The sequence below is a fragment of the Halichoeres trimaculatus genome, unplaced genomic scaffold (genome assembly GCF_033239565.1).
Source record: "Halichoeres trimaculatus isolate MK-OKI-2021-1 unplaced genomic scaffold, fHalTri1.1 fHalTri1_scaffold_13, whole genome shotgun sequence".
Lineage (NCBI taxonomy): Eukaryota > Metazoa > Chordata > Actinopteri > Labriformes > Labridae > Halichoeres > Halichoeres trimaculatus.
In genome coordinates, this window is record NW_027437191.1 from 14,416,723 (window position 1) to 14,438,840 (window position 22,118).

General features: G+C 42.1%; 1 protein-coding gene across 2 annotated transcripts; it reads right to left on the bottom strand.

Annotated features, from left to right (window-relative positions):
• Positions 1-1,261: 1,261 nt before the first annotated feature.
• Positions 1,262-21,932, bottom strand: mgab (MAX dimerization protein MGA b). Of its 2 annotated transcripts, none has more exons than XM_074685460.1 (22): positions 21,408-21,932; positions 18,445-19,640; positions 17,264-17,729; positions 16,974-17,070; positions 15,164-15,274; positions 14,945-15,064; positions 14,246-14,353; positions 13,743-14,097; positions 11,226-11,388; positions 10,183-10,414; positions 9,839-10,017; positions 9,224-9,440; positions 8,909-9,135; positions 8,558-8,773; positions 7,653-7,914; positions 6,297-6,931; positions 6,087-6,184; positions 5,927-5,969; positions 5,649-5,816; positions 4,153-4,264; positions 2,911-3,489; positions 1,262-2,822 (listed from the first exon to the last, which is right to left on the bottom strand). In XM_074685460.1, exons 2-22 carry the CDS (start codon positions 19,611-19,613, stop codon positions 1,987-1,989), a joined length of 6,393 nt encoding a protein of 2,130 aa, XP_074541561.1. In that variant the 5' UTR covers positions 19,614-19,640; positions 21,408-21,932; the 3' UTR covers positions 1,262-1,986. The 2 variants fall into 2 exon arrangements, with proteins under 2 accessions (XP_074541561.1, XP_074541560.1); XM_074685459.1 differs by having other exon boundaries at positions 14,246-14,356.
• Between the last annotated feature and the right edge of the window lie 186 nt (positions 21,933-22,118).

Consider the following 22,118-nt stretch of genomic DNA (forward strand, 5'->3'; position numbering starts at 1 on the left):
TCTGCTCTCTTGATTACATCAACTGCTTCTGTAGCTGTTGTACCCAATTGGTTTAATAGGATTAGAGAGACTGTGGGCAGTCTTTAAGCTGGATGGCGGATGTTTGGTTACTCAGATCCATGTGTGGCTGCTGATTGGCCTTTACTTTGTCTTTGTATGCATTGAGGTCTTGGTTATCTACTATGTGCATGTTTGTTTGAGGAGAGGTATTTATCGAGAGCTAACTGAGAGGTTTACATAACATGGAAATAACATGGTCAACTAATTAAGTATTTAACTCAATAAATAATATAATGCTTTTTTTCTGCTGCTTATTGTTAAGTTACATTATAAAAGAATTATACGCGCTGATCAAAAATTTTAAAACCAGCTGAAAAATTTCTCAAATTTCTTTCAGTATATTTGTTGTTTGCAATGAATTGCTCAACCATTTTTTTTGTCTCACTTCCATTCTATTTTGAAACTCTATTTAAAACCTTTTTAAGCATCCAACAGCGCAGAATGTAAATTCTTGCAATTTTTCAACTGGTCTTACAATTTTGATCAGGTGGGTATCCATATCAAAAAAGTTAAAGCAAAGCCCAGACCTGTATTTCTTCTAATGGAAGGCAGGGGGCAGTCAATTGGCAGCAAAAAATAACAATAATAAAATAACATAAAATAAAAAAAAGATAAAAATCTGAAGAAAAAAGTAAACATATTCCTTAAGGCTTAAGTCTCGATTTTACAAACATTAAATCCATTAAGTTTCATTAATTTCTCTTTCAAAGTAAAAAAAAAAAAAAAAAAAAAAAAAGAAGTTTTACATTTAAAGGCCTTGAATTACTAAGTGATACAATATTCTGTATATTATTATCATTTAAAGCTAGTTGGTGTCATACCTCATCTTTAGCACAGCCATAGGGCTAATGTCATAATGCTATAATCCCCATATGTAAACAAGCACATCTTATAGCACATAACAGTTTAGGAGCATTTTAAAACATAATGGACTAAATTAAATCACAACTTGACCAAAAGAGGCTTTGTAAGGGATAGTGTCTGACAAGGTGTCCATGCAGAGGCGTCAATAAATTAAATAAGCAATGAATTAATGTTTAAAATAGCATTAACTAGCATTTGATCTTTAACCTGGGGCTGATGGTACTAGCTGTGCTAACTTTACCTGCAGTATAGATACATTGGCTAGTTGGTACTTCCTCACATAAAAACAAAATGCTTTCTCTTTTAAATAACTTGATGCCACTTCAATTGATGCAGGTAGTATTTTTTATTGATAAAGGTCACATAATTTTTACATTCCCAGTGAAACTGAAGACATCACAACCAGTGTTTCAAGACCATCCACAAAACACTGCAGTGGAATAAAAAAGAAATACAGTATTTACAGATTATTTTCATAGATACATTATATGGCTGAAAGCTTTTATCCTGATTGTTGGTGACATCACCAGGAGTCTGTGCAGATCACTGCAACAGCTCCCAGACTTCACATCATTGCTGTAAACTACATAAATCATTTAATCAACATAAAAACATAAAGTGCTACCACCGATGATTTCCACTGAATTAGTGACAAGAAAACAAATCAACTAGAAGATGACATCAAACTAGCGCTCAATGAAAATGGATGTACATTCAGTTAATGAGGCAGTGTAACAACTCATTCCGTCACTCAGAGGAAAAATACAACCTGTGCAGTTTCATTTCAGCTTCTGAGAGAGATAGAAATATGACTAATAAAAAAAACATAACTTTTTAGAAACCATATTAAAACTGAATGCAAAATGTATTTCTGAATCACAGACATATTCAGCAGGTTAATGCTTTTTCTTCCTCCTTAATACTAAAGACATCTTAAATTCATAGTTAGAAAATTCCTCTGCGTTTTGTGCTCACACAGAAAAAACCAGCGTTGAGCTTTGAGACTAACTGAAGTCAAAGGAAGGCATACCTTTGCTTTAGTGGGACAGAAAGATTTGAGTACTATTCATAGTCAAACTCTGGTTCCAGTTCTTTCTCTACATCTATCCATGAGCGTTTCTTTGCACTAGGGAAGTCTTTTCCCAAAGCACCTCGGGTAAGATGCCGGGATGTGCTCACATTTCCCATCAGAGGAGTTTCTTCTTTGCATTCAACACTGTCAGAGAACCGCTCGGGGCTGTACCCCTCAGATTCAGGTGAGAGACTATGTTTTGCTAGATACCTCTGAGGTCTCCACAGTGGTTCTGATTTAGACTGGTCCTTCCGAGGTCTTCCCCTGCCCCGTTTGGCTGGTGGAGGGGTGTTTGCAGCTTGTGGTTTGGTCACTTCCACAGTTTCGTTTTCTGTTTTTATTTCCCCAACCAGTAGAGATGTGTTATTTTCACAGGCAACAGTGGTTTGTAGTTTTTCAGGGAGAGGGTGCTTTCGCGGTCTCCCTCTGCCACGGCGCACCACAGGAGGGCTGGGATCAGGCACTGGCTTGATCAAAGTAGGAGAGAGTTCAGAAGGTATTGTTATAACAGTTGGAGTTGGATGCACATGCTCGACAGTCAGGCGAGCAGCTCCACTTGGAGAGCTTGTCTCCATGGCTACTTTTGGATCCGTTAAAGGCACAAAACTTGGTTTGCTGAAGAGGACCAGGGGTGTTGGAAGACTTGAGCTTGAAGGCTTTGGTTGAGGTGTTGAAGTTTGGACGGTGTCAGAAATCTGAGTAGTTCTTGAATCTTGATGCTGATTGGTTTGAGGGGGCTTATCAGTGGCTGGTTTAATTTTGGCCAGCTTATCCTCTTCTTTCTTGTCTTGATTCATAAAAGTGAGAGTATAGTAGCCTTGACCAACTGTAAAAAAAAAAAAAAGGAAATCAAGTGTAAGAAAATGATTTGTGAAGAATTTGAAGAAAGATTATCTTATGATATCTACACTTACGTGGTTTAAGAGATGCAGGCAGTATAATTCTGCCAGTTTTTGAGCGGATCAGAGGAAGAGGTTTTGCAATGGGCTTTTTGGTTCTCTGTGATATTGACACAGGTGGGGCTTTAGCAATCTGAGGTGTAACTTCAACTGGAGGTATTTTAGGCAGGGACTCAGTCAGGGATTCTGGAGTGCTGACCATAAGCTCCTGCTGCTCTGCAGCCTCCACCTGATGCTCTTCACCTTGGTCAGATGCCTGGGTCTCTGACTGCTTCTTTTCTGGAGGTGCGTTAAAATGGAGCAGGGCATCAGGAAACACTGCCAGAGGCCCATAACTAGGCTTTGTTGCGGGCTTCTCGGATACACTGTTTATTGCTGCAGCTACAAATGGGTGAAGTTTGGAGAAGTTCCGGCTGACTGAGTCAGACTGTGTGTGGGGTTGGTTCTTGGACTTGAGTGCAGTGGCTTCTAGTAAAGCAGCTCTTGTCTGGAGCAAATAAGAGAAGAGGGGTCTAAATTTATCTGTCTTCTCTCTCATTCTCTGCTTCTCGTCAATTTCATCCAGTGTGTCTCTGATCAGCTCATCTGTTTCCCCTGGAAGAGAAAACAGTCACTGATAAATAAAAACTACTAAACACCTGTTTGTTCATCCAAAAACGAGTGAGGACATTAATCGTTTTAACCTCTAACAACTAGAGCATGATGACTTGGCTCCTATTAGAATTAGAATTATTATGCTAGAATATGATTAAAAAACGACCCAGACTCTGTTTACATCTAGGGTTATCATTAAATCTGGGTAACAAGCCTTAACTGAAGGTCTAAGCTTTAATCAATACGTGCTGAGATCCAATCACTCAGTCCTAACATAGAGGTGGTCTGTGTGTGAGCTCATGTGAGCTGGGCCACAGGCGACTATCCCTGCATCCAGGGCAATGGTCATATGAAGAAACAAACCACCCACTGACAAATCTTCTTTTTTTCCTTCCCTTATTTCTCTGCTGCACTCTTCACTTTTATTTCCCTCATATCATTACTTCAGAGTGAAGGCCCACACTTGGAGCTGATCACTCATGCTCTGATCAGTAGAAACCACACGGATACGGTATAAACAGCCTCTCATCAGGCTATATAATCAGCTGACTACATTGAGAGCAATAAGTGGGAGTACCTCATTAACAAAGTAATTCTATTCAAGAAAGTTAAAAGTAAATACATTGAGACCTAGTTAAGTTTATAACGACAACATTTACACACCAGACAAAGCTGACAGCTCCTCCATATACAACGACCGCTTCTGTGCCAGCTCATGTTTCTCTTTCTCCAGACTTTGTGAGGTCTCAGACAGGTGCTGGATTTCTTCTACAGCCTGTGAACAGAAAGACAGAGTGGAGATGGTAACAGAGAGCAGATGATTTTGTCAGCAGGGAGCAAAAATATCCAAGCAGGGAAATCACAGATCTGAAGAACTGTAAGTGTAGGCAGCCATTCACAAATCTGCTACATGTAGTTCATCATCCACATGGTTGTATTACTATATGATAGGGGTGCAATTAAAGCTATGGTCTACGATTTGGAAGCTTTGTACATCTAATTAACACAGTATATAGGGCTGTAATGGCCCTATGGTCCAATCTACACAATATAAAAACCAAAAAGAATGAAAAAAATCCATTCAGTATATCCGCTGCAAAGCTGCATACTAGTTGACCAATCAAAACCGCGCATACCATGCGCGGCTCGGATTGGTCCGTGAGTCCTTTTAATCCGTCTCCCTTGCTTCGCACCGTCATGCCTATGGTCCCACCTCGTCCTTCCCCACTACCCCTCTCACGTCAGCTAGCTGCTCAGCTACCGAAGCGCCATGGAGCCAGAGAAGACCGAAACCACGAAGCTGTTACTGTTACCCTCCACAGCAAAGGGAAGGTAACGAAAAAGTTTCATGGAAAAGGCTGAAGCAAGGAAGAATTATGAGCGGTACAGGTGCTAACAGAGACTGAATATTGGAGAAATGTACGACCGGCTGCAGAGGGATTTGTGACTGAAGACTGATGCCGAGACAGCTGAGTTTCTGTTGAACAGGTAATGACTTTGTTTACCACAGTGGGAGATGTCTGCTGAATAACTCTGGTTAGTCTGTGCCTGTACTGGCTAAGCGAACTGAGCGCTGCTGGTCGGAACGGGTCGGCTCTGTCAATAGATTTTAGCATAAGTTAGCCACACATCTTTAGCATTGTAAACTGAGCTGGTGAAGACATGCTGAGAAAGGTAAAGCTGGGTGACGACTACGGCGGATACAACAACAAATTGAAACGCTTCTAAGCTTGATTGTTACATTTTTTGCCGGCCGGCTTCTTGCTCTGTTGGAGGGGGCGTGTTGTTAGGAGGCGAAGAAGGGCGATACGAGCTGGGGGGCGGGATCTTGGAACACAGAGGGGAGGGGTGAGTGACAAATGTGTCTCATCAGCCAAACTGGGTTTCAGATCTTAGACAATAGCTTTAAAAGAGTTTTACAACTGTCTTCTAAAAGTTGTAATGCACTTTAATCCAACGTTTCCCCGTGTCACTTCAGAATTTCTGTCTGTTTTTGAGTGTGAATGAATAAAAAAAGGACAGATTGCATGAGAGCAGCAGATGATTGGCAAATCTAATATATTTGATTGGATCCTTCTCTTTAAAGCTGTCTTATTCTGGTGAGGAATTTTGTGACCAATTAAGGAGAAAGTCTTTGCTGATGAGGATGTTGAACTGACCAGTGAGAGAAGGCGGCTCCTGGGTGCTTTGGGGTCACTCTGAAGAACATCCTGGAGTTTGTCGAATAGATCCCGCAGCTCATGTCGTCTTTTCCTCTCCAGCACAGTGTGTTTACTTTGGCCCCCCGTGTTACTGGACATTGCATCAATTTGCTCCTCTAGTTGACTCTGGAATGGAGAGACAGAGGAGTTGATAACTCATCAAATATGACCAAAACTCACTCAACTGTGTGCTACAAATGGATGGAATAATACAAAACCAACCACAAGGACTGTACCTTGGCCAGCTCGCTAAGTATGCCAAAACCCTGGCTGGAATCTCTGAAAGTGGAAAGATTAAAAAAAGACAAGGACCACTGTTACAGCTCTTTTCTTCCAGATGGAGAAAATGCACACGGACTAACATACATGGCATAAACAAACATAAACATGCATTACCTGGAGTCCTGTAATGCATTTCGCACAACTTCTTTCATTTTAGCAACCACCATCCCTTGTTTCTCTTCCACTACGGTCTCAATGTCCACCTGGTCCTCCTGAACAACATACAGCATGCACATTCAGTTTGAAAACAGGATGAGTTACACTGATATGCATGCAAAACTTTTTTTAACATTTAAATGAACATTTCTTATTCCTCATACTTACATCTTCACCATCCTCATAATACTCTCTTTCAAAGTCAGAAAAGTCTGAGCTCAGGTCGTCAGACATGATGTCAAGATTGGACCCCGTCCTCCAGGCTTTCACTTTCTCATTCTCTGCTGATCGCATCTTCTCATCAAACATCTGTCTTGTGAAGGCTCCAGGCTCAGCAGATTTGATGATCTCCTTGGCTCGTGCAAAGATGTCAAGCCACTTCACATCTAGAGTGGGTGCTGAGCGTTTAGGGGTCTGTGAATCAGCTTTCTTTGACGGGTGTCTCGTATTGGCAGACTGAGGCTGTAGTGCAGCTCCATCTCTTTTGGGCTTTGGGAGCTGAATGATGGTGAACCCCCCAGGCAGGGGGACTCCTGGTTGCTTCTTTCCTTCAGTCTCTTGATTAGCTGGAGGGCAGATCCTGAATGAATATGTCCCACTCTTTGTCAAGAAGCTGGGGGTTTTCAGTGACGGTGAGACCGTGAGAGAAACAGGGGAAGATGGAGAGATGCTCTGGAACAGGCTGGCTGAGTTGGTCTGTTTTTCTATAAAACTCTGGATTGGGTTGACGGAGGAATAGTTTGGTGAATTATCGGGTGGGTTGACAGATTCCTTTCTCTTTTCTTCTGTGTGGAGTACATTAGCTACAAAGCAAAATGTAGGAGACAATAATGAGAGGACAGGACACAAATGCTTGATTTTAAGATATTACAAAAAAGTTTTATCTTTGATACAAACATAAAATCAGAATGGCGACCAAGTTTTACTTCCAGAGTAAAAATAATAATTTGCCATTTCCTTCTTTTCACAAGTTAAGCATTACAATGTAAACAAATAAGTAAAGCATCCCTTTAAACATCTGCTTATTTTGCATCAAAGTTTAAGCATTTTAAAGTTATATGTCCCTCCCCTTTGACGGACAAAATCTCTGAGTTGGCAAGAAGTTATTACTGCCAATGTACGTCGAGTGCTTTGAACCAAAGTAAACACCAATAAACAGCACATCTCTGGCTTTATAATAGAAACTGTGAAGCCGAATCCTGGAGTATATGAGACATAATATGTGAGCGTAATTTGGACTCCAAGCAGAGCTCAATAAATGTAACATTTATTCATTCTTTTTGCTGAAATAGGCCCTGAAAAGCCTGCTGCATTAGGGGTTTCAAGTCCAACATGTATTGAGAGATTCGAAACTAAACTGTGTGCAGGACTGTAATACACCGCCACAGTCCAAAGAGACAAACAAGAACTGGATTTACATGCAGCACATTCAGGTGCTATTTGTTCCTGCTGAAGCGACAGGGGCGTCTGTTTTGCAGAGTCTTTGTGTTCTTTTAAGTGTGTTTTTAAGTGTGTTCATGGTACCTGGTAGCTGCACCGGGGTCTTCAGGTCAGTGGTTTTTCTCGCAGATATAGCAGTAGAGACCTCTGCTCCTTCCGTCTTTATATGCAGACCACTGAGAGGGGTGATTTTTGTTGCAGGGTCTGATTTCTGAGAGCTTGAGACAGAAACTCTAGCAGGTGCTCTAAGGCGGCCTGTGACATATGCTGCCAGGCGGTTGGCAGGATGTAGAGCTCCCATGTTCCCTAGCAGCAGTCTGGCTTGGTTGTAGGATTTGCCGTTGACCTGTGAAGAAGAAAAGACAAGGAGAACTTAGAGAGCAACTTTTACTCTTAACACGGGCTGTCTTTCTTAAGTCTCTGTGTACTTCAGAAGATTTTTTGATGCATGATTTGACTCTTGTTTGACCCAACATGACGTGAGCAGCAGCCAACATATGCAGCATCTAAATGACAGAACAGAAAAGCCAGAGTACAATAATATCAGGAGTGGTAATCCCACTGTTAGAGCCTGTATTGACGGGGTCCACCTGCAATAAATTCAACGCTCTGTTGGGGCGTTAACCTGGCTCATGCATGCTGAATTTGCTGATAATCAATTTTTTCTCACTGTTAGTACAAACAGTCCATTTTCACTGCTAATGGCTTGATGTGAATATGGGCCCATGTCAGCTCTGTAATATATATGCTCAGCAGGAAACTTAGGTCAGCTTCATTGTCAGGAGGAAAAATAGATGTGAGAAGACATTTCCTTTTAACATAGAATCCCCTGAAGCAGGTGATGTTCTTATTGTTAGTAGCCATGGTGATTTAGCCAGGTCAAACAAGAGCAAACCTCATGAAAACTTTGAAAACTTTAGCTCCAGACTCAACATAACCCAGCCCTCAGGATAGACGCAGTGTTACACATCAACACCCCTGAGCCTGACCTGTATCAGTCCACTTGCTTCGCAGCCGACAGGTTTGGTCCTGACTCTCAGTCTGCCCGCTGGTGTCAACCCCGTGAGGAACGGGGCAACTCCAACTGGGCTACTGTCTAGTTCTTCATCACTGTTTCCCAAAAGGCTTTCATTGGCATAATTCTCCTCATCGCTGTCATCAGATTCCCCACTGTGACTGGGTTTTGAAGGTAGACTGATGTTAACCTAGAGGACAGTGGAGAAGCCCAACAGATTTGTTCAGTGAAAACTGTGAAATGATGAACATTTGAGCAATCACTGACAGCGTACGATGAACAAAAGTGTGCCTGTGTGCGTCCATTTCTTGCTACAGACTCTCACCCTGTACGTGATGACTGTGCCAGTGGGCTTCTGCATGGAGATCTTGGCGATTGGGCGGATGCGATATGGTCCAATCCAGAAGCGATGAGACAGCCGATCCTTGTTCATGCGCCGATACAAAACTTCAAGGATTTTTCTTCTGTCTTTATCCCACGAACACGCGGACTGGATCTCAATTTTCTTTTTCACTCCTACCGCATCTGATGCTGGTCCCTGAGACTTATTTCCTGCAGCAGAGACAGTGAAGAACACTTTTAGAAAAGATTGAGGTTTATGTTTTGCTGTGTTTTCGTTGCTTCTTTATCTGTCCTTTACCTGATTTCTTAGCATTCAAAAAAGACATGAGGCACTTTTTCAGCAGGACATTTGCGCTCATCTCCTGGGGTTTTTCTGTGCTCCTTGGTGCAGAAGTATTAGGTATGAGGTGCTTGGTGACTTCAGCTGGAGACTTGCTGTTAAACTCTCTGACTCGAGCACATGTCATCATGTTCTCAAAGTATTTATACACTGGATCCTTTTCCTCTTCTCTTATCTGCAATCAGAATTTTCATTAAGGTTTAAAACAAGGACAAAAAAGAGCAGAGTAGACCAGCATAGCTGTTATCCAACGTGTTTCGCTTAAAGCTCTCACACAGGTACGCATAACCATTTTTAATTAGTAAATGATAACTTTGTTATGACCCTCAATGACATCAAAGCATTCAGTTAAGGCAGCTTGTCACTGTCTTTAAAAATTCAGCAGGTTGAGTTCAAGCTGAGCATCATCCATCACCATCATGGATATAAAATCCAGAGCTCTGGATGAAAAAGTGGAAGTTCTTGAATCTCAAACACTTGTACTAAAGTTGTGTTAAATGGTTATTACAGCTCTGGTCAAACAGCTGTTCTACAAAAATGTGAAAAAGTTTGAACAGAGAAATGCTGCTTTACCGGTTGTATTGAGCGAGGATAAACGTTGCGTTTCGGGACCTTAGTCATGATCTTCAACAAAGGGGCCATTTTGGGGGCTACAAGTGGGTCCGTGTCCTCGTCAAAAATGTTGCGGTTCCACAGTTTTCTAGCATGAGAGCCCAAGGAAGTCTGGACCACATGCTCCATATTCGGCATTGCTGAGGAGAGATAAAAGTAACTCATTCACACTTCTGTGTTACTGAAGACATGGGGACAAAGTGAGAGGAAAACAGAGGCTAATGAAAGAACTACACTGCATTGACCCTGAGTAATGTCATGAAAACAAAAGAAGTGATGAAGATGATCATGAATGTTGCTCTTACAGTGAACCGGATCATTCTGCTGACTCTCCTCTGTACCAGTCTGCTTGGAGATCTTGCTTTTGAAGCAGAGACAGGAGAACATGCACTCTAGTTGGCGGCAGTGTTGGGGACCTCTGTTCGGTTGCTTCAGACTGGAACAAACACAGCCCAGTCTGCAGAAGTCCTGACCACATTCAGGGCCCTCAGCTTCAGACGTTGCATACTCAGTTGCTTCATGCACATTGTACCGCATCTGAAAAAGAAGAAAAGAGGACATGTAAAAAATGAAAACATTAAAGGATAAGTTCGGTTAATACAGCTTTTACATTGTTTATAGAATGAAGTAGAACAAAATACTCACCCAGAAGGCTTTCCTGATCCAAGCAGTGCTTCGGGAGATATTTAGATCCAAAATCGTGCAGCGGACGTCCGTATAATGGGATCCATCGGGGCATAGACAGCGCCGCTCCTAAAACTGCATTAATCATCCAAAAACTCATGTTTTTCACCCATATTCCATCATGGTCCGCTCCGGGTTAGTCCTCTGCTGCAGTCTGTGTCACTCCAGACAGCGCTGTGTGGCTGTACTGACCTCTGAACTGACGAAGACTTTGTTTACGTTTGCCCCTCCATGCATGCGCAGCACTCTCTGGAGAGCTCACTCCACTTTCTCCTTTCTTTGAGGGGCAAGCGTAAACAAAGTCTTCGTCAGTTCAGAGGTCAGTACAGCCACACAGTGCTGTCTGGAGTGACACAGACTGCAGCAGAGGACTAACCCGGAGCGGACCATGATGGAATATTGGTGAAAAACATGAGTTTTTAGACGATTAATGCAGTTTAAGGAGCGGCGCTGTCTATGCCCCGATGGATCCCATTATACGGACGTCCGCTGCACGATTTTGGATCTTAATATCTCCCGAAGCACTGCTTGGATCAGGAAAGCCTTCTGGGTGAGTATTTTGTTCTACTTCATTCTATAAACAATGTAAAAGCTGTATTAACCGAACTTATCCTTTAATATCAGTTAACACATGCTCTGCTCATCTCTACAGTGTGCTGCCTACCTGTTTGGTGAGTATCGTACTGAGAGCCATTGACACCCGGTCTGGAGTCAGAAGTGTTTTGTATGGACCCTCGGTTAAGACTCTGCGCTCAAGCTGCATCATTATGCTCTGGCTCTTAGTGAGGCCTAGCTGTTTGAGCGTAGACTTCGGCTGTCTCTGGCTTCTGCATAAAAACAAAGGCAACATCAGAGAAGACACAACTCATTACTACTCACAGCAGAGCTTGATTTGAGCTCATTAGTGGTTCTGAACATACAAAGTGAACAGAAAACAATCTCAATTTTATTTCTACAGTGATCATAGTTTCTACATTTTTTTCAATTCAAAGGGTTTTCAAAAGATTCTCAAAATGTGGAATTAAAATGAGAATTCATTTTGCTCTGTGGGTGACATTCTGAAGACTGTTGATGTTTAAGTGCAGGTTTTGTGGCATCACTTTGGTTCACTACCAGAGTGAAAAAGAAAATTTAAAGGATCCATGACGAACAGAGGCCATGAAATCTATAGCCCTGTTTCCACCAAGCAGTCTGGTATGGATCAGTACAGTTTGGTACAGGTTGGATCAGTAAAGACTGATCCTGTTTGCATTTCACCAGTCAACTGTGCCCCCTCCCGGTAGGCGGCGTGTAAGCCGGACACTGATAGCCTCATCAGTTACATAATATTGTGACGCCATAGCAGCGCAACATGGAGTACCCTGCTAATAAATCCAATGAAGAAGAAAAATGTGACACTGTAAACAAAGAGCAGCGGTGGTAGACATCCAGAAAATTGCCTTCTTTGTGATTGACACGTGGCTCTTTGTTACAAAGCACAATCAAGTTTTGTTTCAGAGAAGACTGTGTGCCACCAGGACTAATACAGTAGCCGCTGTTGATGGTAAGTGACGATTCTTTCTTCCAGTCAACAGACTCCAGTGTTTCAACACCATCTCCTGGAGTCAGATCGATATGTCTGGCACTCCAGTAGAAGGGTACCAAAAAGGGGGACAGTTCCAGTCTGTAATTTGGGGGCCTGTCCCAGGATTCGTTGATGGAGACACCAAAAACTGCATGCCGTACTGAAATGAACCCAACTGCTTAGTGGAAACGTGGCTTAAAGTGATACTCCAGGATGGAACAAGTTGGGTCCTATCACAAGGTTTGGGGGCAGAAATTACCCCTACAGCAGTGTTTTTGTGCAGCAGAAGCCCAGGGTGCACGCACCAAACACCCCCTCCCTGCTCCTCTGCCGGTTTCCCATGCACTCAGATGGGGCCATATTTTACTTGACCAAAAACACAAATAATCGGACTCACACCGAAAAAATCTGATATCGGTCTGCATTCACGCTTTATTTAGAGAATTTTCAGTGCGTTACTTTCACACAAAAACGCTGCTAAATAAGGCTCTAGTTCTCATGGTGTCGTAAAACGGTGCTACCTCCACTGCAGAGGCGCTCGCCGCTTAGTGTATCAGTCCGCGCGCGCGGCGTGTCAGATATAAACAAACACAGGTAGTCTGCCAGGACGAAGAGACACGATGAGAACTAGAGCATTAGACATTTTGGTGGTGAAGGGGAGAGGTCCAGTCTGACATTTAAGATGGCAAAAACAAGATCCTACAGTTCTACAATTCCTTTAAGAAGATGCTTTTTTCCAAAGCGATGAACAACACAAGCAGGAATTCAGACTGGAGGGAAAAAATGAAGTTAGAGTAAGGTCATGCAAGACCCAGGCACTCACCCTGCTGTGATCAGCTGGGTGTATGATGTTTCAATCACAAATCCCAACCCCATTTAAACAATCACAGCGTGTGTCTAATGATAAAGGGGTGTATTTAATTCACGTCTTCACTCTCTACTTCTGTATGTGTCCTATCTGCTCTGTATATATGTATTTAGGGGTTTGCAATGGACTCCCTGGAAAGCTCAGGTAGGCAGCTTGGCTAACCCAGGGAGTAAAGTTAAGTAAAGCAGAGCTTAAACGCCAATTCTAACTGTATCTATTTGGAAATAAATGGTTCAAATGTACGACAAGCGTGTTCCTGACTGAACCTCAGTTAGCGCCGTGAAGTGCTTCAAACTACTTTGGCCACAGGTACTGACATCTAGTGCCAGAAGAAATGTTTTCTTTTCTTTTTTTCTCATGTAAAATAATTTAATTGTACATTAAATAGGTTGAATAATGTAACTGCAGGAAGTGAAGTGGTGTATAAGTAAAGAAGAATAGGGAACCAAGCACTGACCCCTGGGGTACCCCTGTGGATTCATTTCAGACACTTCCCATCGCCATGACACTCTAAAGAATCTACCTGTGAGGCAGGACTTGAACCACAACAGGACAGATCCAGAGATGCTGAGTTCAGAGAGTGTGGAGAGGAGAATATGATGGCCCAAGATAAAACTCACTCCTCAACTACTAAGCTCCAGAAAACTGATTCAAGAAAAATCTCATTTCATGCTCCAAAAATGACAAAAGACAGAACAAGACTCTGGAAAACTGCCTCAAAAATGAAAGATAAATAAAAATGTCCTTACTTCTTTATGCCACCTCCTGGATGCTTCTTTATAGATGCAGACTGTTGAGTGGAGGGAGATTCGGCATGGCTGGACAGAGGAGGGGCTGATGTCAGTCCAGAGGAGGGGGTATCTTGATGGGGCTGGGGAAAAGGTCTTTGGGCCACCTCAAGGAGTTTTGAAGAAGCGTTTCGATGCTTGAGTACGCTGTCCAGGGTCTTTACATAGCTGGAGCTTTTTGCAGGTAGCTGGTAGGACACGGCGCCTTCAGGGTTTGTGGAGAAAGCAGCAGCACGCTCACTGATATACTGAGCTTCACTCTCCAAGTACTCATCCAACATGTTGCTGCAGAATGCAGACAGGTTTTTCTGAGAACCTTTAAGGCAAAAAGATGAATAAAAAGACATTAATCTATCATTGAAGAACACAAGAATGTTCAGATACTTTTTTTTTACGCTGATATCTTATAAGGCGACTTAAAATCCCACTACTGAATGATCAAAGACATTACCGCCACAACTTACCGTCACAGTTAGAGGAGGTCTCTTTATTTTTTATGAACTTGTTCCTCCAGCCTTTTATTTTTGTCACATCATTTGTCTTTCCAGTCCGTGAGATGAAGGATAGCCCTTCTTCTGTGAAGAAAGGAAAAAACATTAGTCTTTAAGTTAGAGCACACAGCTTGATGATATTCAAGGGTCCTGGGTGTTGTGTTTACATGTTGGAGAGAACCTCAGCCAAAAACACATCTGCTCAAAGGATAGGCGTTCGGGAGTTCACAGCTCTGAAGCATGGGCTGCATTTAACTTGGACGTCACCCTTTGGCTCCTAAGGAGGCGTTATAAATACTACTAGCCAATATCAAAAGCTTATTTCCTGCACTATGCTACCCTCTAATCAGAGTTGACAGAAACTACAAAGAGTGTTGGTAAAGTGAGGTAAATTTTGTTCAGCTTCATTAACTTCACCTTTATAGAAGCGCATAATTACAACTGGCCTTTATCACCCTGCTTTAATGATACACAGTGAGAGGCATGCTTCTAGCTCATAATGAACCACAGCTCACTCCATGATAACTGTCGATACAACAAGTCATAATCCTGTTTTTACATGAAGCCACTAAAACCCCACATCAAGCATTTAAGCAGAGCCAATTAAACTCTGAAGAACAAAAATATACTTCTAACAAAAACATGCAATCCTTAATGATTAGTTCAACCTACCACCAGGAGCTGGAGCATTGTCTTTCTCTGGTACATTTGGGGAAGGCAGTGGCAGAAGAACTCCAAGATATTGCAGGTTAACAGGTTGGGTTTGGCTAAGGGAGGTCAGCTTCAAGCCCACTAAGACACAAATGAGAGAGGGGTTAAACATCAACACTGTGTGACATTGAACTATATATTAAGCTTTGGGGATGTTTTGTTGTGTTCATGTGGACTCACCTTCCTGCAGCACAGGATGGATCACCTGTCCATGTTTGAACACTTTAAGGTCCTTAAGCAGGACGGCCTCCAGGTTGGTTATCTTCTCTTCGTTGGTCTCTGTGATCTCCTCTGTTGAGACATTACAGGATTCATGTTGGAGAATTGGGTGAATACACACCACAATACAAAGTAGGGCTGGGCAATTATGGTAAAATAAGAATCCTGATTAATTTAAGTGATATTGAAATCACAATTGATATATACAATTATTCATTTATTCAAAAACTTCAGTACTGATTTAAACACAACTTTAAACAACCAGCAAGTGGCACATACAGTATGATTGATACACATAAGTCACACACACTCGCTGTGGCTACACATGGAACACAGAAGAGCTATGAAGCACAGGAACTTGCATACATCTACACTGGGTGGCATATTAATTGTTTTTCTTCGATTATATTGTTTTTATGATTGTCAGATGGCATAATTGAAATCATGATTGAAATCCAATTAATTGTCCAGCCCTAATACAAAGTTGTCATAAACCCACACTAAGACATGCACAAACCAAGGTTATAATAGTTAACTAAAACAAAACTAAAAAGGAAAACTAAAATTTAAAATACATTGCAGTTAACTCAAACTAATAAAAACTAGAAAAGAAAACAAAAACGATAAGTAAACTAAAACTGTATCTTGTGTTCACAAAACTAACTGAAACTAACTAAAATTAAAGACAAAGTGTCCTTAGTTATAGTTTCCGACAACATTAATAGCCATTAGGATTTACATTAATCTGACACATTTTCACAACCAATTTTATGACAGTTTTCGGCAGTTGTCAGCACTGTATGGCACCATCACAGCAACGTACTGGGACGTGCTTGTTTACTGCACTGACTGGCTGTGCCCTGTGCTGCGACAAAACGTAGAGGAGCAACAAATCAAAGCATCTGTAATAGTTTCATTTCATGTGAGTCTGACTTTATTGTTACAGAGTCCAAGTTTCTAATTATTAAAGCTCATATTATATTGTTTTATACAATTTATGTTTTTATTATTTTTATTCAATTCATGTTAATAAGGTATGAAAAAACTAAAACTAAACTAAATCTAAGCCTTGTTGCAAAAATTAAAACTAAATAAAAACTAGAATGCCCGCTCAAAAACTAACTAAAACTAAACTATAATGACAAATCCAAAACTATTTTAACCTTGGCACAAACACACTGCTGTTACACTCTACCAGCTCTGATGCCACACATCCTCCTTATAAGACATTTTTACTACGCTGAAGAGAGGATCAGTGGTGGAACAATGTTGCTCAAACCTTAAACCATTGTGCATTACACTTTGCAGAGGCGGTGTAAATAACCGCCTACAGCTAGCTTATTCAGAATGGTATAGCCTTCACTGCACTTCTTAAAACAGAATTAACTTTGCATCTCTGAAAATGCAAAAAGAAATCTCTTTGCACACATCAAGACTTGACCATCATGACCTAAGCTGGGAAATGTCACTTGACAGTCACCTCATTCACTTATGCATACACAACTATAATAACAGTACAAATGTTGCTAAAAGGGTCAAAAGTACAATTTGACCTGTGAATATTCTTTTTATCTTACAGAATATTTTTGTTGACTCAATGCTGCAGCAGTTTTTTAGCCTCATTATGTGTCATTGTAGGTCCTGTAGAATCAAGTGTTGTCCCAAAGCTGTGCGCTCATGTTTGGGGCCGTGTTTCTGTAACGTTCAGTTCAACGTCAGGTGCTAAGCTGTAGACAAGAGGAATTAAACTAGTGAACATTTTTAAGCTCACCTGTTTTTTTCAGCTCCTGTGATGTTGCCTGGGCTACTGGGGATGCAAAAGACGCCGTATTGGCTGGCTTGTTCACAGCATGTACATCCAGAGCTTCCTGTCACACACAAATATTAAAGTTCGCACCTTAATTTGTTGTTTGCAAACACAAAAAATATCATGGTTGTGAGTAGATTCACTGAACATTCTTGTATGACAGCAGCAAGAGGCATCACACCAGAGTTAAGAAACGTCTTAGTGTCGTGTGGATAAGTGAGGAGCAGTATTGGCAGTAATGTGTAGGGTTTTACCTTTGAGGTGAATGACACAAACAGCAGGCCCTCTACATCATCAAGCTCTGGTTGCATAGCGACAGTTAATGAGGGGCTGTGGACAACCGTGGGGGAGGCAGCTGTAGCTTTCCACAATCTTCCTCGGGAATTAGCCCATCGTTTATTGATCCTCTTCCTCCGCTTGTGGTACCCACGTGACGATGCTGGGGTAGAAGTTTTAAAAGACGAAGTCCTGGATATTGCTTTGTGAGTAAACCTGAAGCCTTTCCGTATCTTTGGGGTTACAGTAGCAGCATTTGGTTCTTCCTCTGCTTCCACAGGTGGATGCTTTTCAACAACCACGAGATCCCCAAGGGCGTGGTTTCCCCTGATACAGGGGACATACTGGTCATCTTTACTGGAGGAGGTAGACATTATAGGCTTCAGAACCAGTCTTGTTTCTGTGTCTGCTGAAGCAGAGGGTGGGGTGGTTTCATTCTTTGGGCTGGGAGATAGAAAATTAAAGTCATTATTGAGACATTAGACAGCACGATGAATAATGTGCTATTTTAAAAGGCTTATTCTGGAGGTTAGGTTAAGAGCCATTTATTGCTGAGCCTATCCATGAACATGTTACATGCTTGCATACCTCCACCCCCACCCCATAATCCTGCTCCTTGATAGCGTGTTTATGGACATGTCTAATGGCTCCAAGTACCTCTAAGATAACAAGTATGAGGTGTTTTTCATTGATCAATCAAGGCGTCAGTTATGAAAGCATGGATCCATAAAGACACTAAAAATACCTAGACATATATCATATCATTAAAAAGCCTTTACTTTAGCGTTCACACAGTGTTTGATGCCTGCCTAATGGGATCTCTGCTCTCTTGTAGAAATAAAAAAAGCTCAACAAGGGGACAGATTCCTGCTCTGTGGAGGGATTTTGTCACTGATGGACTGTTAAGGACCCCATGTGTTCAGGCAAATCTGATTAAATTCCCATAACAACTATTTACATGCAATGACATTAATTTTTACTCATCCAGACAAAGCATGTTCATACAAGTCACATTTAATACCAAGATAAGCTGGTTTTGAATGATGATGTTGTCCAGTCCAGATAAAGAACTGGATTGCATTTTATTTCACAGACTGCTGATGACGGTGTAAAATTGCAGACTTGCACAAAAAAACATAAAACAGTACATTACACTCACCTGAGATCCACGGCTTCTTGGCTGTCATTAATAACAGCTGGTATCAAAACAGTAGACTGAACATCTAACTTCACCACAGGATTAATCTTTGATGGGATACGCTGTAGGCGGGGGTTGTTGCCATCCTCTCTGAAGCCTTTTGCAAACGGATTGTGATTTATTTTCAGCTGGGTTATCCGAAAGTTCTGATAGGTCGTCACAGTCATGAATTCAGTTTGGGGGAAAGTAAAAGTCATGCTCTCTGGTCCCACAACCACAGGCTCATCTGGATGGAATACGCCACCATCAGGAACAGGAATCACATGAATCCTTGGAATGTAGCACTGCATGGAGTTTAAAGTGATATGCCCATCCTGAATTTGAGGATTATTGGTTAGTTTGAGTTTGTAGAAGGACACCAAGCTGCCCATCCACTCTGAGCCTCGACAGGGGGAGTTATGGTGAGCAAACGCACGGATCAGACCCTGAGCCTGCTGCTCTGCTTGTCCAATGATCTCCCATTTGCAGTCATGCCAGCGGTACTTATACGGATCTGATGGAACTATGGACAGCACCAGACTGTACATCTGGTCAGGATCCAGGCCTGCTAGGCGGTAACGGCAGTAGGGGAACATGCGACGCCCCTGTTTGGCAAGAATCATCTCCGTCCCACAGCGGTGGAACTGCTTCCACACACTACTATTCTCTAAAGTGACACTTACTCCTTTGTAGGTCAAAACATTGGGGAAGTCCTTCTCCTGATCTCTATTGCCAAATGTTGTAGGTGCAGGTGTAGGTCCCAAAAAATGTTGGAGCGTTAAATGCACTCCTGATGTGCTGAAAAGGTCTACCCCTGTGGATGTCAGGGAGTCAGACGCTGAGGCGATATGTGAGGTATCAGGGCTGGTTTCAACAGTCCCATCAAATGTAGTGGGTAATGTTACAGTAGATTTGGCTGGGCTGGCCTCCACAGGGGAGGAGAGTGCTGTGCTGCAGTCGTTGGATGCCACTGAGACTGCTTTTGGCTCCATTCCTGTTTCGGCTACAACATTAGGCGTTACAGTGGTTGGAATGAGAGGTGATGAAGAAGGAATGGTCGGAGGAAGATCTGTCTGCTCCTCCTGCTCCTCCTCCATCGGTGCAGGGGGGTCCTCTGTTGATGCTGGTTCAGAGTCTTTAGCAGTCATCATGAATGGCTGGCACACATCAGATTATACCTGAAAGAGCATTTTAAAGTTTAATGAGCAACAAAATCAGACAAAAGTGAGTTGCAAAACAAAAATAAAAGCCCAAATTACACCAAACAAAAGCTTCTAAAAGTTATCAAGAGCAATGACAGGTCATCCAAGTGCAACGTGCATAAAGCTGAGGTAAAACTTCAAAAAGAAATATAACAAATCAAAATCTTCTCAGAGTTCAGGGGTGATAACACAACTCTCAGGTAGCTGTATCACAAGTGTTGAATGTGGTTGCAACACCAGGTGCTAAATGTTCAAATGACGATGTCAAGTTTTGCAAATCCTGTAACAACTACAACCAATTCAAGGTATCGGGTCAACACGATTCAAAGAAGAGCTCTGTGTGTCCATGAATAAGCCTCAATTAGACTCAAACTAGGACTGTCTGTTCTAATATATCAGTGCTAGCAATATCTGTTGTTAAATTAATGTGGATATTGTGCCTAAAAGAAGTACACTGCCAACGTTTTGGTAGTGGTGCTTTACACTGGAATCTACTTGCCACATAACAGAAGGGAGACGAAAAAGAAGCAGCAGAAGATGACGACTCATTGAGCAGATGCATTGTTTTAAGGTTATATGACTGCAGTATTCAAGCATAACAGTGTTTGTGTGACTGCGCAGTACTTCAACTAAACTCTAGTTGGCAGGAGAATTTCTATGGAAGTCATAATAGCAGTTTCTGGTCCTCTTTCATTCTCTGCTTGTTTGTGTGCATGTTACGAATGACATGTTAACACATCACTTGCAATTATTGGTTTAGTTTATGAGTATAATGATGACTGCAATCTTGTTTTATAAAACCACAAGGTAAAAATGTGGTATTGTGCAAGCACTTGGAGAAGTTATGCTGAAAAAAATCTTAAAATACTCGATCTCTTAAAATAGAATCACTGAATGTGCTTGTAGCTCTAATCATTCGGTGACATGTTAGCGCTGTGTTCTTTAATATACTTTCGTTAGGGGTTGATGTAAGTGGAAAGAATGTTAATTATGAATTGATAAACCTCATCTAATAAAGCAAGTAAAAAAATAACCTGCTTTTCAGTTGTCCCATTTTAACCTCTTATTTGTCGACTTGAGCTTTAAATTCAAGTTAAAATATATAAATGATAGTGAAATATGTTGTAAAGACCAATCAGAAAAAAGTGCACTGATTAATATTACGAAGTCAATAAAGCTATAGATATTATATCTAACGAGGGTTTGATTTTAAAGAGGAAGATCTTTGTATACAGTGAAAAATAGTGCACTTTGCCTCCCAAAGAGGGTCTGGTGGACCAATCGCCTGCCTGCCTGATATCGTGTTCAAAATACTTAGGCTATTTTTTGAGTGAGGAGAAGTCATTAAAAACTGCAACAATCCCTTGTGTTTTTTTCAACCTTCAATGAAACAAGCTCCGTCGACGACAGACCAAGTCATTCTCCTTATCCGTTTTCCTTTTACCCTGCCCTTCTCAGATCAATTTCTCAGTCACACGGTCACACCAACACACAGATGCTGTCCTCCGAAGGTGTTGTTTGTAAAAAAGACTGAGATGAACGTCTCACACCCGGCATGTTTACAGCACAAACTACAAACTGTCGTTCCAAGTGTAAATTTTGTAAATTATCCTCCTAAATAAAAAGGCACGCTTACAATTTAAGTTTAACAGCAGCCCTTTCTTCCTACAACACCGCGGACACAGGCCGCCTGCTCCACCACTCACCAAGTTGGAAAAGTTGCAGGTTTTACAAACGCCTCACCTTTCAACATCCGTTCAGTGTCTCGTGCCGACCGTTGGTGATATAATCTTAACGATCACGGCGTAACTCCAACTGTTGCACGTCGTCGTGACCGTGGTCAGGGTCTCGTTGAATCCATCGAACATAAACACAAACTGGCAAATGGAGGCCAAGAGCCACGCCACTGTTCTCACATCGACCGACCCGAGCGTGCACTCAGTGCAGCCAAAGCGCATGCACAGTATCACCCCCTCCAATGGCGCGTGATTCCCGGGCCGCCAGAGCAGGGACGCGGGAGCCCTCAAGCCGGAGTTTTTTTTCCTCGGTTCTCTCACCTTCGCGCGCCGGTTGGGACAATCCTCGCGGCAAGTTTGCACGAGAATATTTCTGATATGTGAATTATTTCACAGCGCACACCTGGGAAGTTTTCTTCCGTCTTCTGTAGTTCCTTTACTTCTTCTACCTCTTTCGATCACATTTTCATTCACACCCTCCCAGAGCCGCATACACACAGTCTCCTCGCAGCCCCATGTTTCCCCCGCTCCCTCACAACACACACACACACACACACACACACACACACACACACACACACACACACACACACACACACACACACACACACACACACACACACACACACACACACACACACACACACACACACACACACACACACACGTGTGACGTCACGTCTTTACTATGGCGGCACAACTCCAGTAGCCAATCCGC

What these genes read in the sequence shown, in the direction of transcription:
- mgab (XM_074685459.1), bottom strand. Translation starts at nt 19,613, where the DNA reads ATGATGACTGCTAAAGACTCTGAACCAGCATCAACAGAGGACCCCCCT. An exon ending in CCATCCTGTGCTGCAGGAAG is followed by an intron (nt 15,065 to 15,163) that starts GTGAGTCCACAT and finishes TTTGTGTCTTAG; the next exon opens with TGGGCTTGAAGCTGACCTCC. An exon ending in ATTATGAGGATGGTGAAGAT is followed by an intron (nt 6,185 to 6,296) that starts GTAAGTATGAGG and finishes TATGTTGTTCAG; the next exon opens with GAGGACCAGGTGGACATTGA.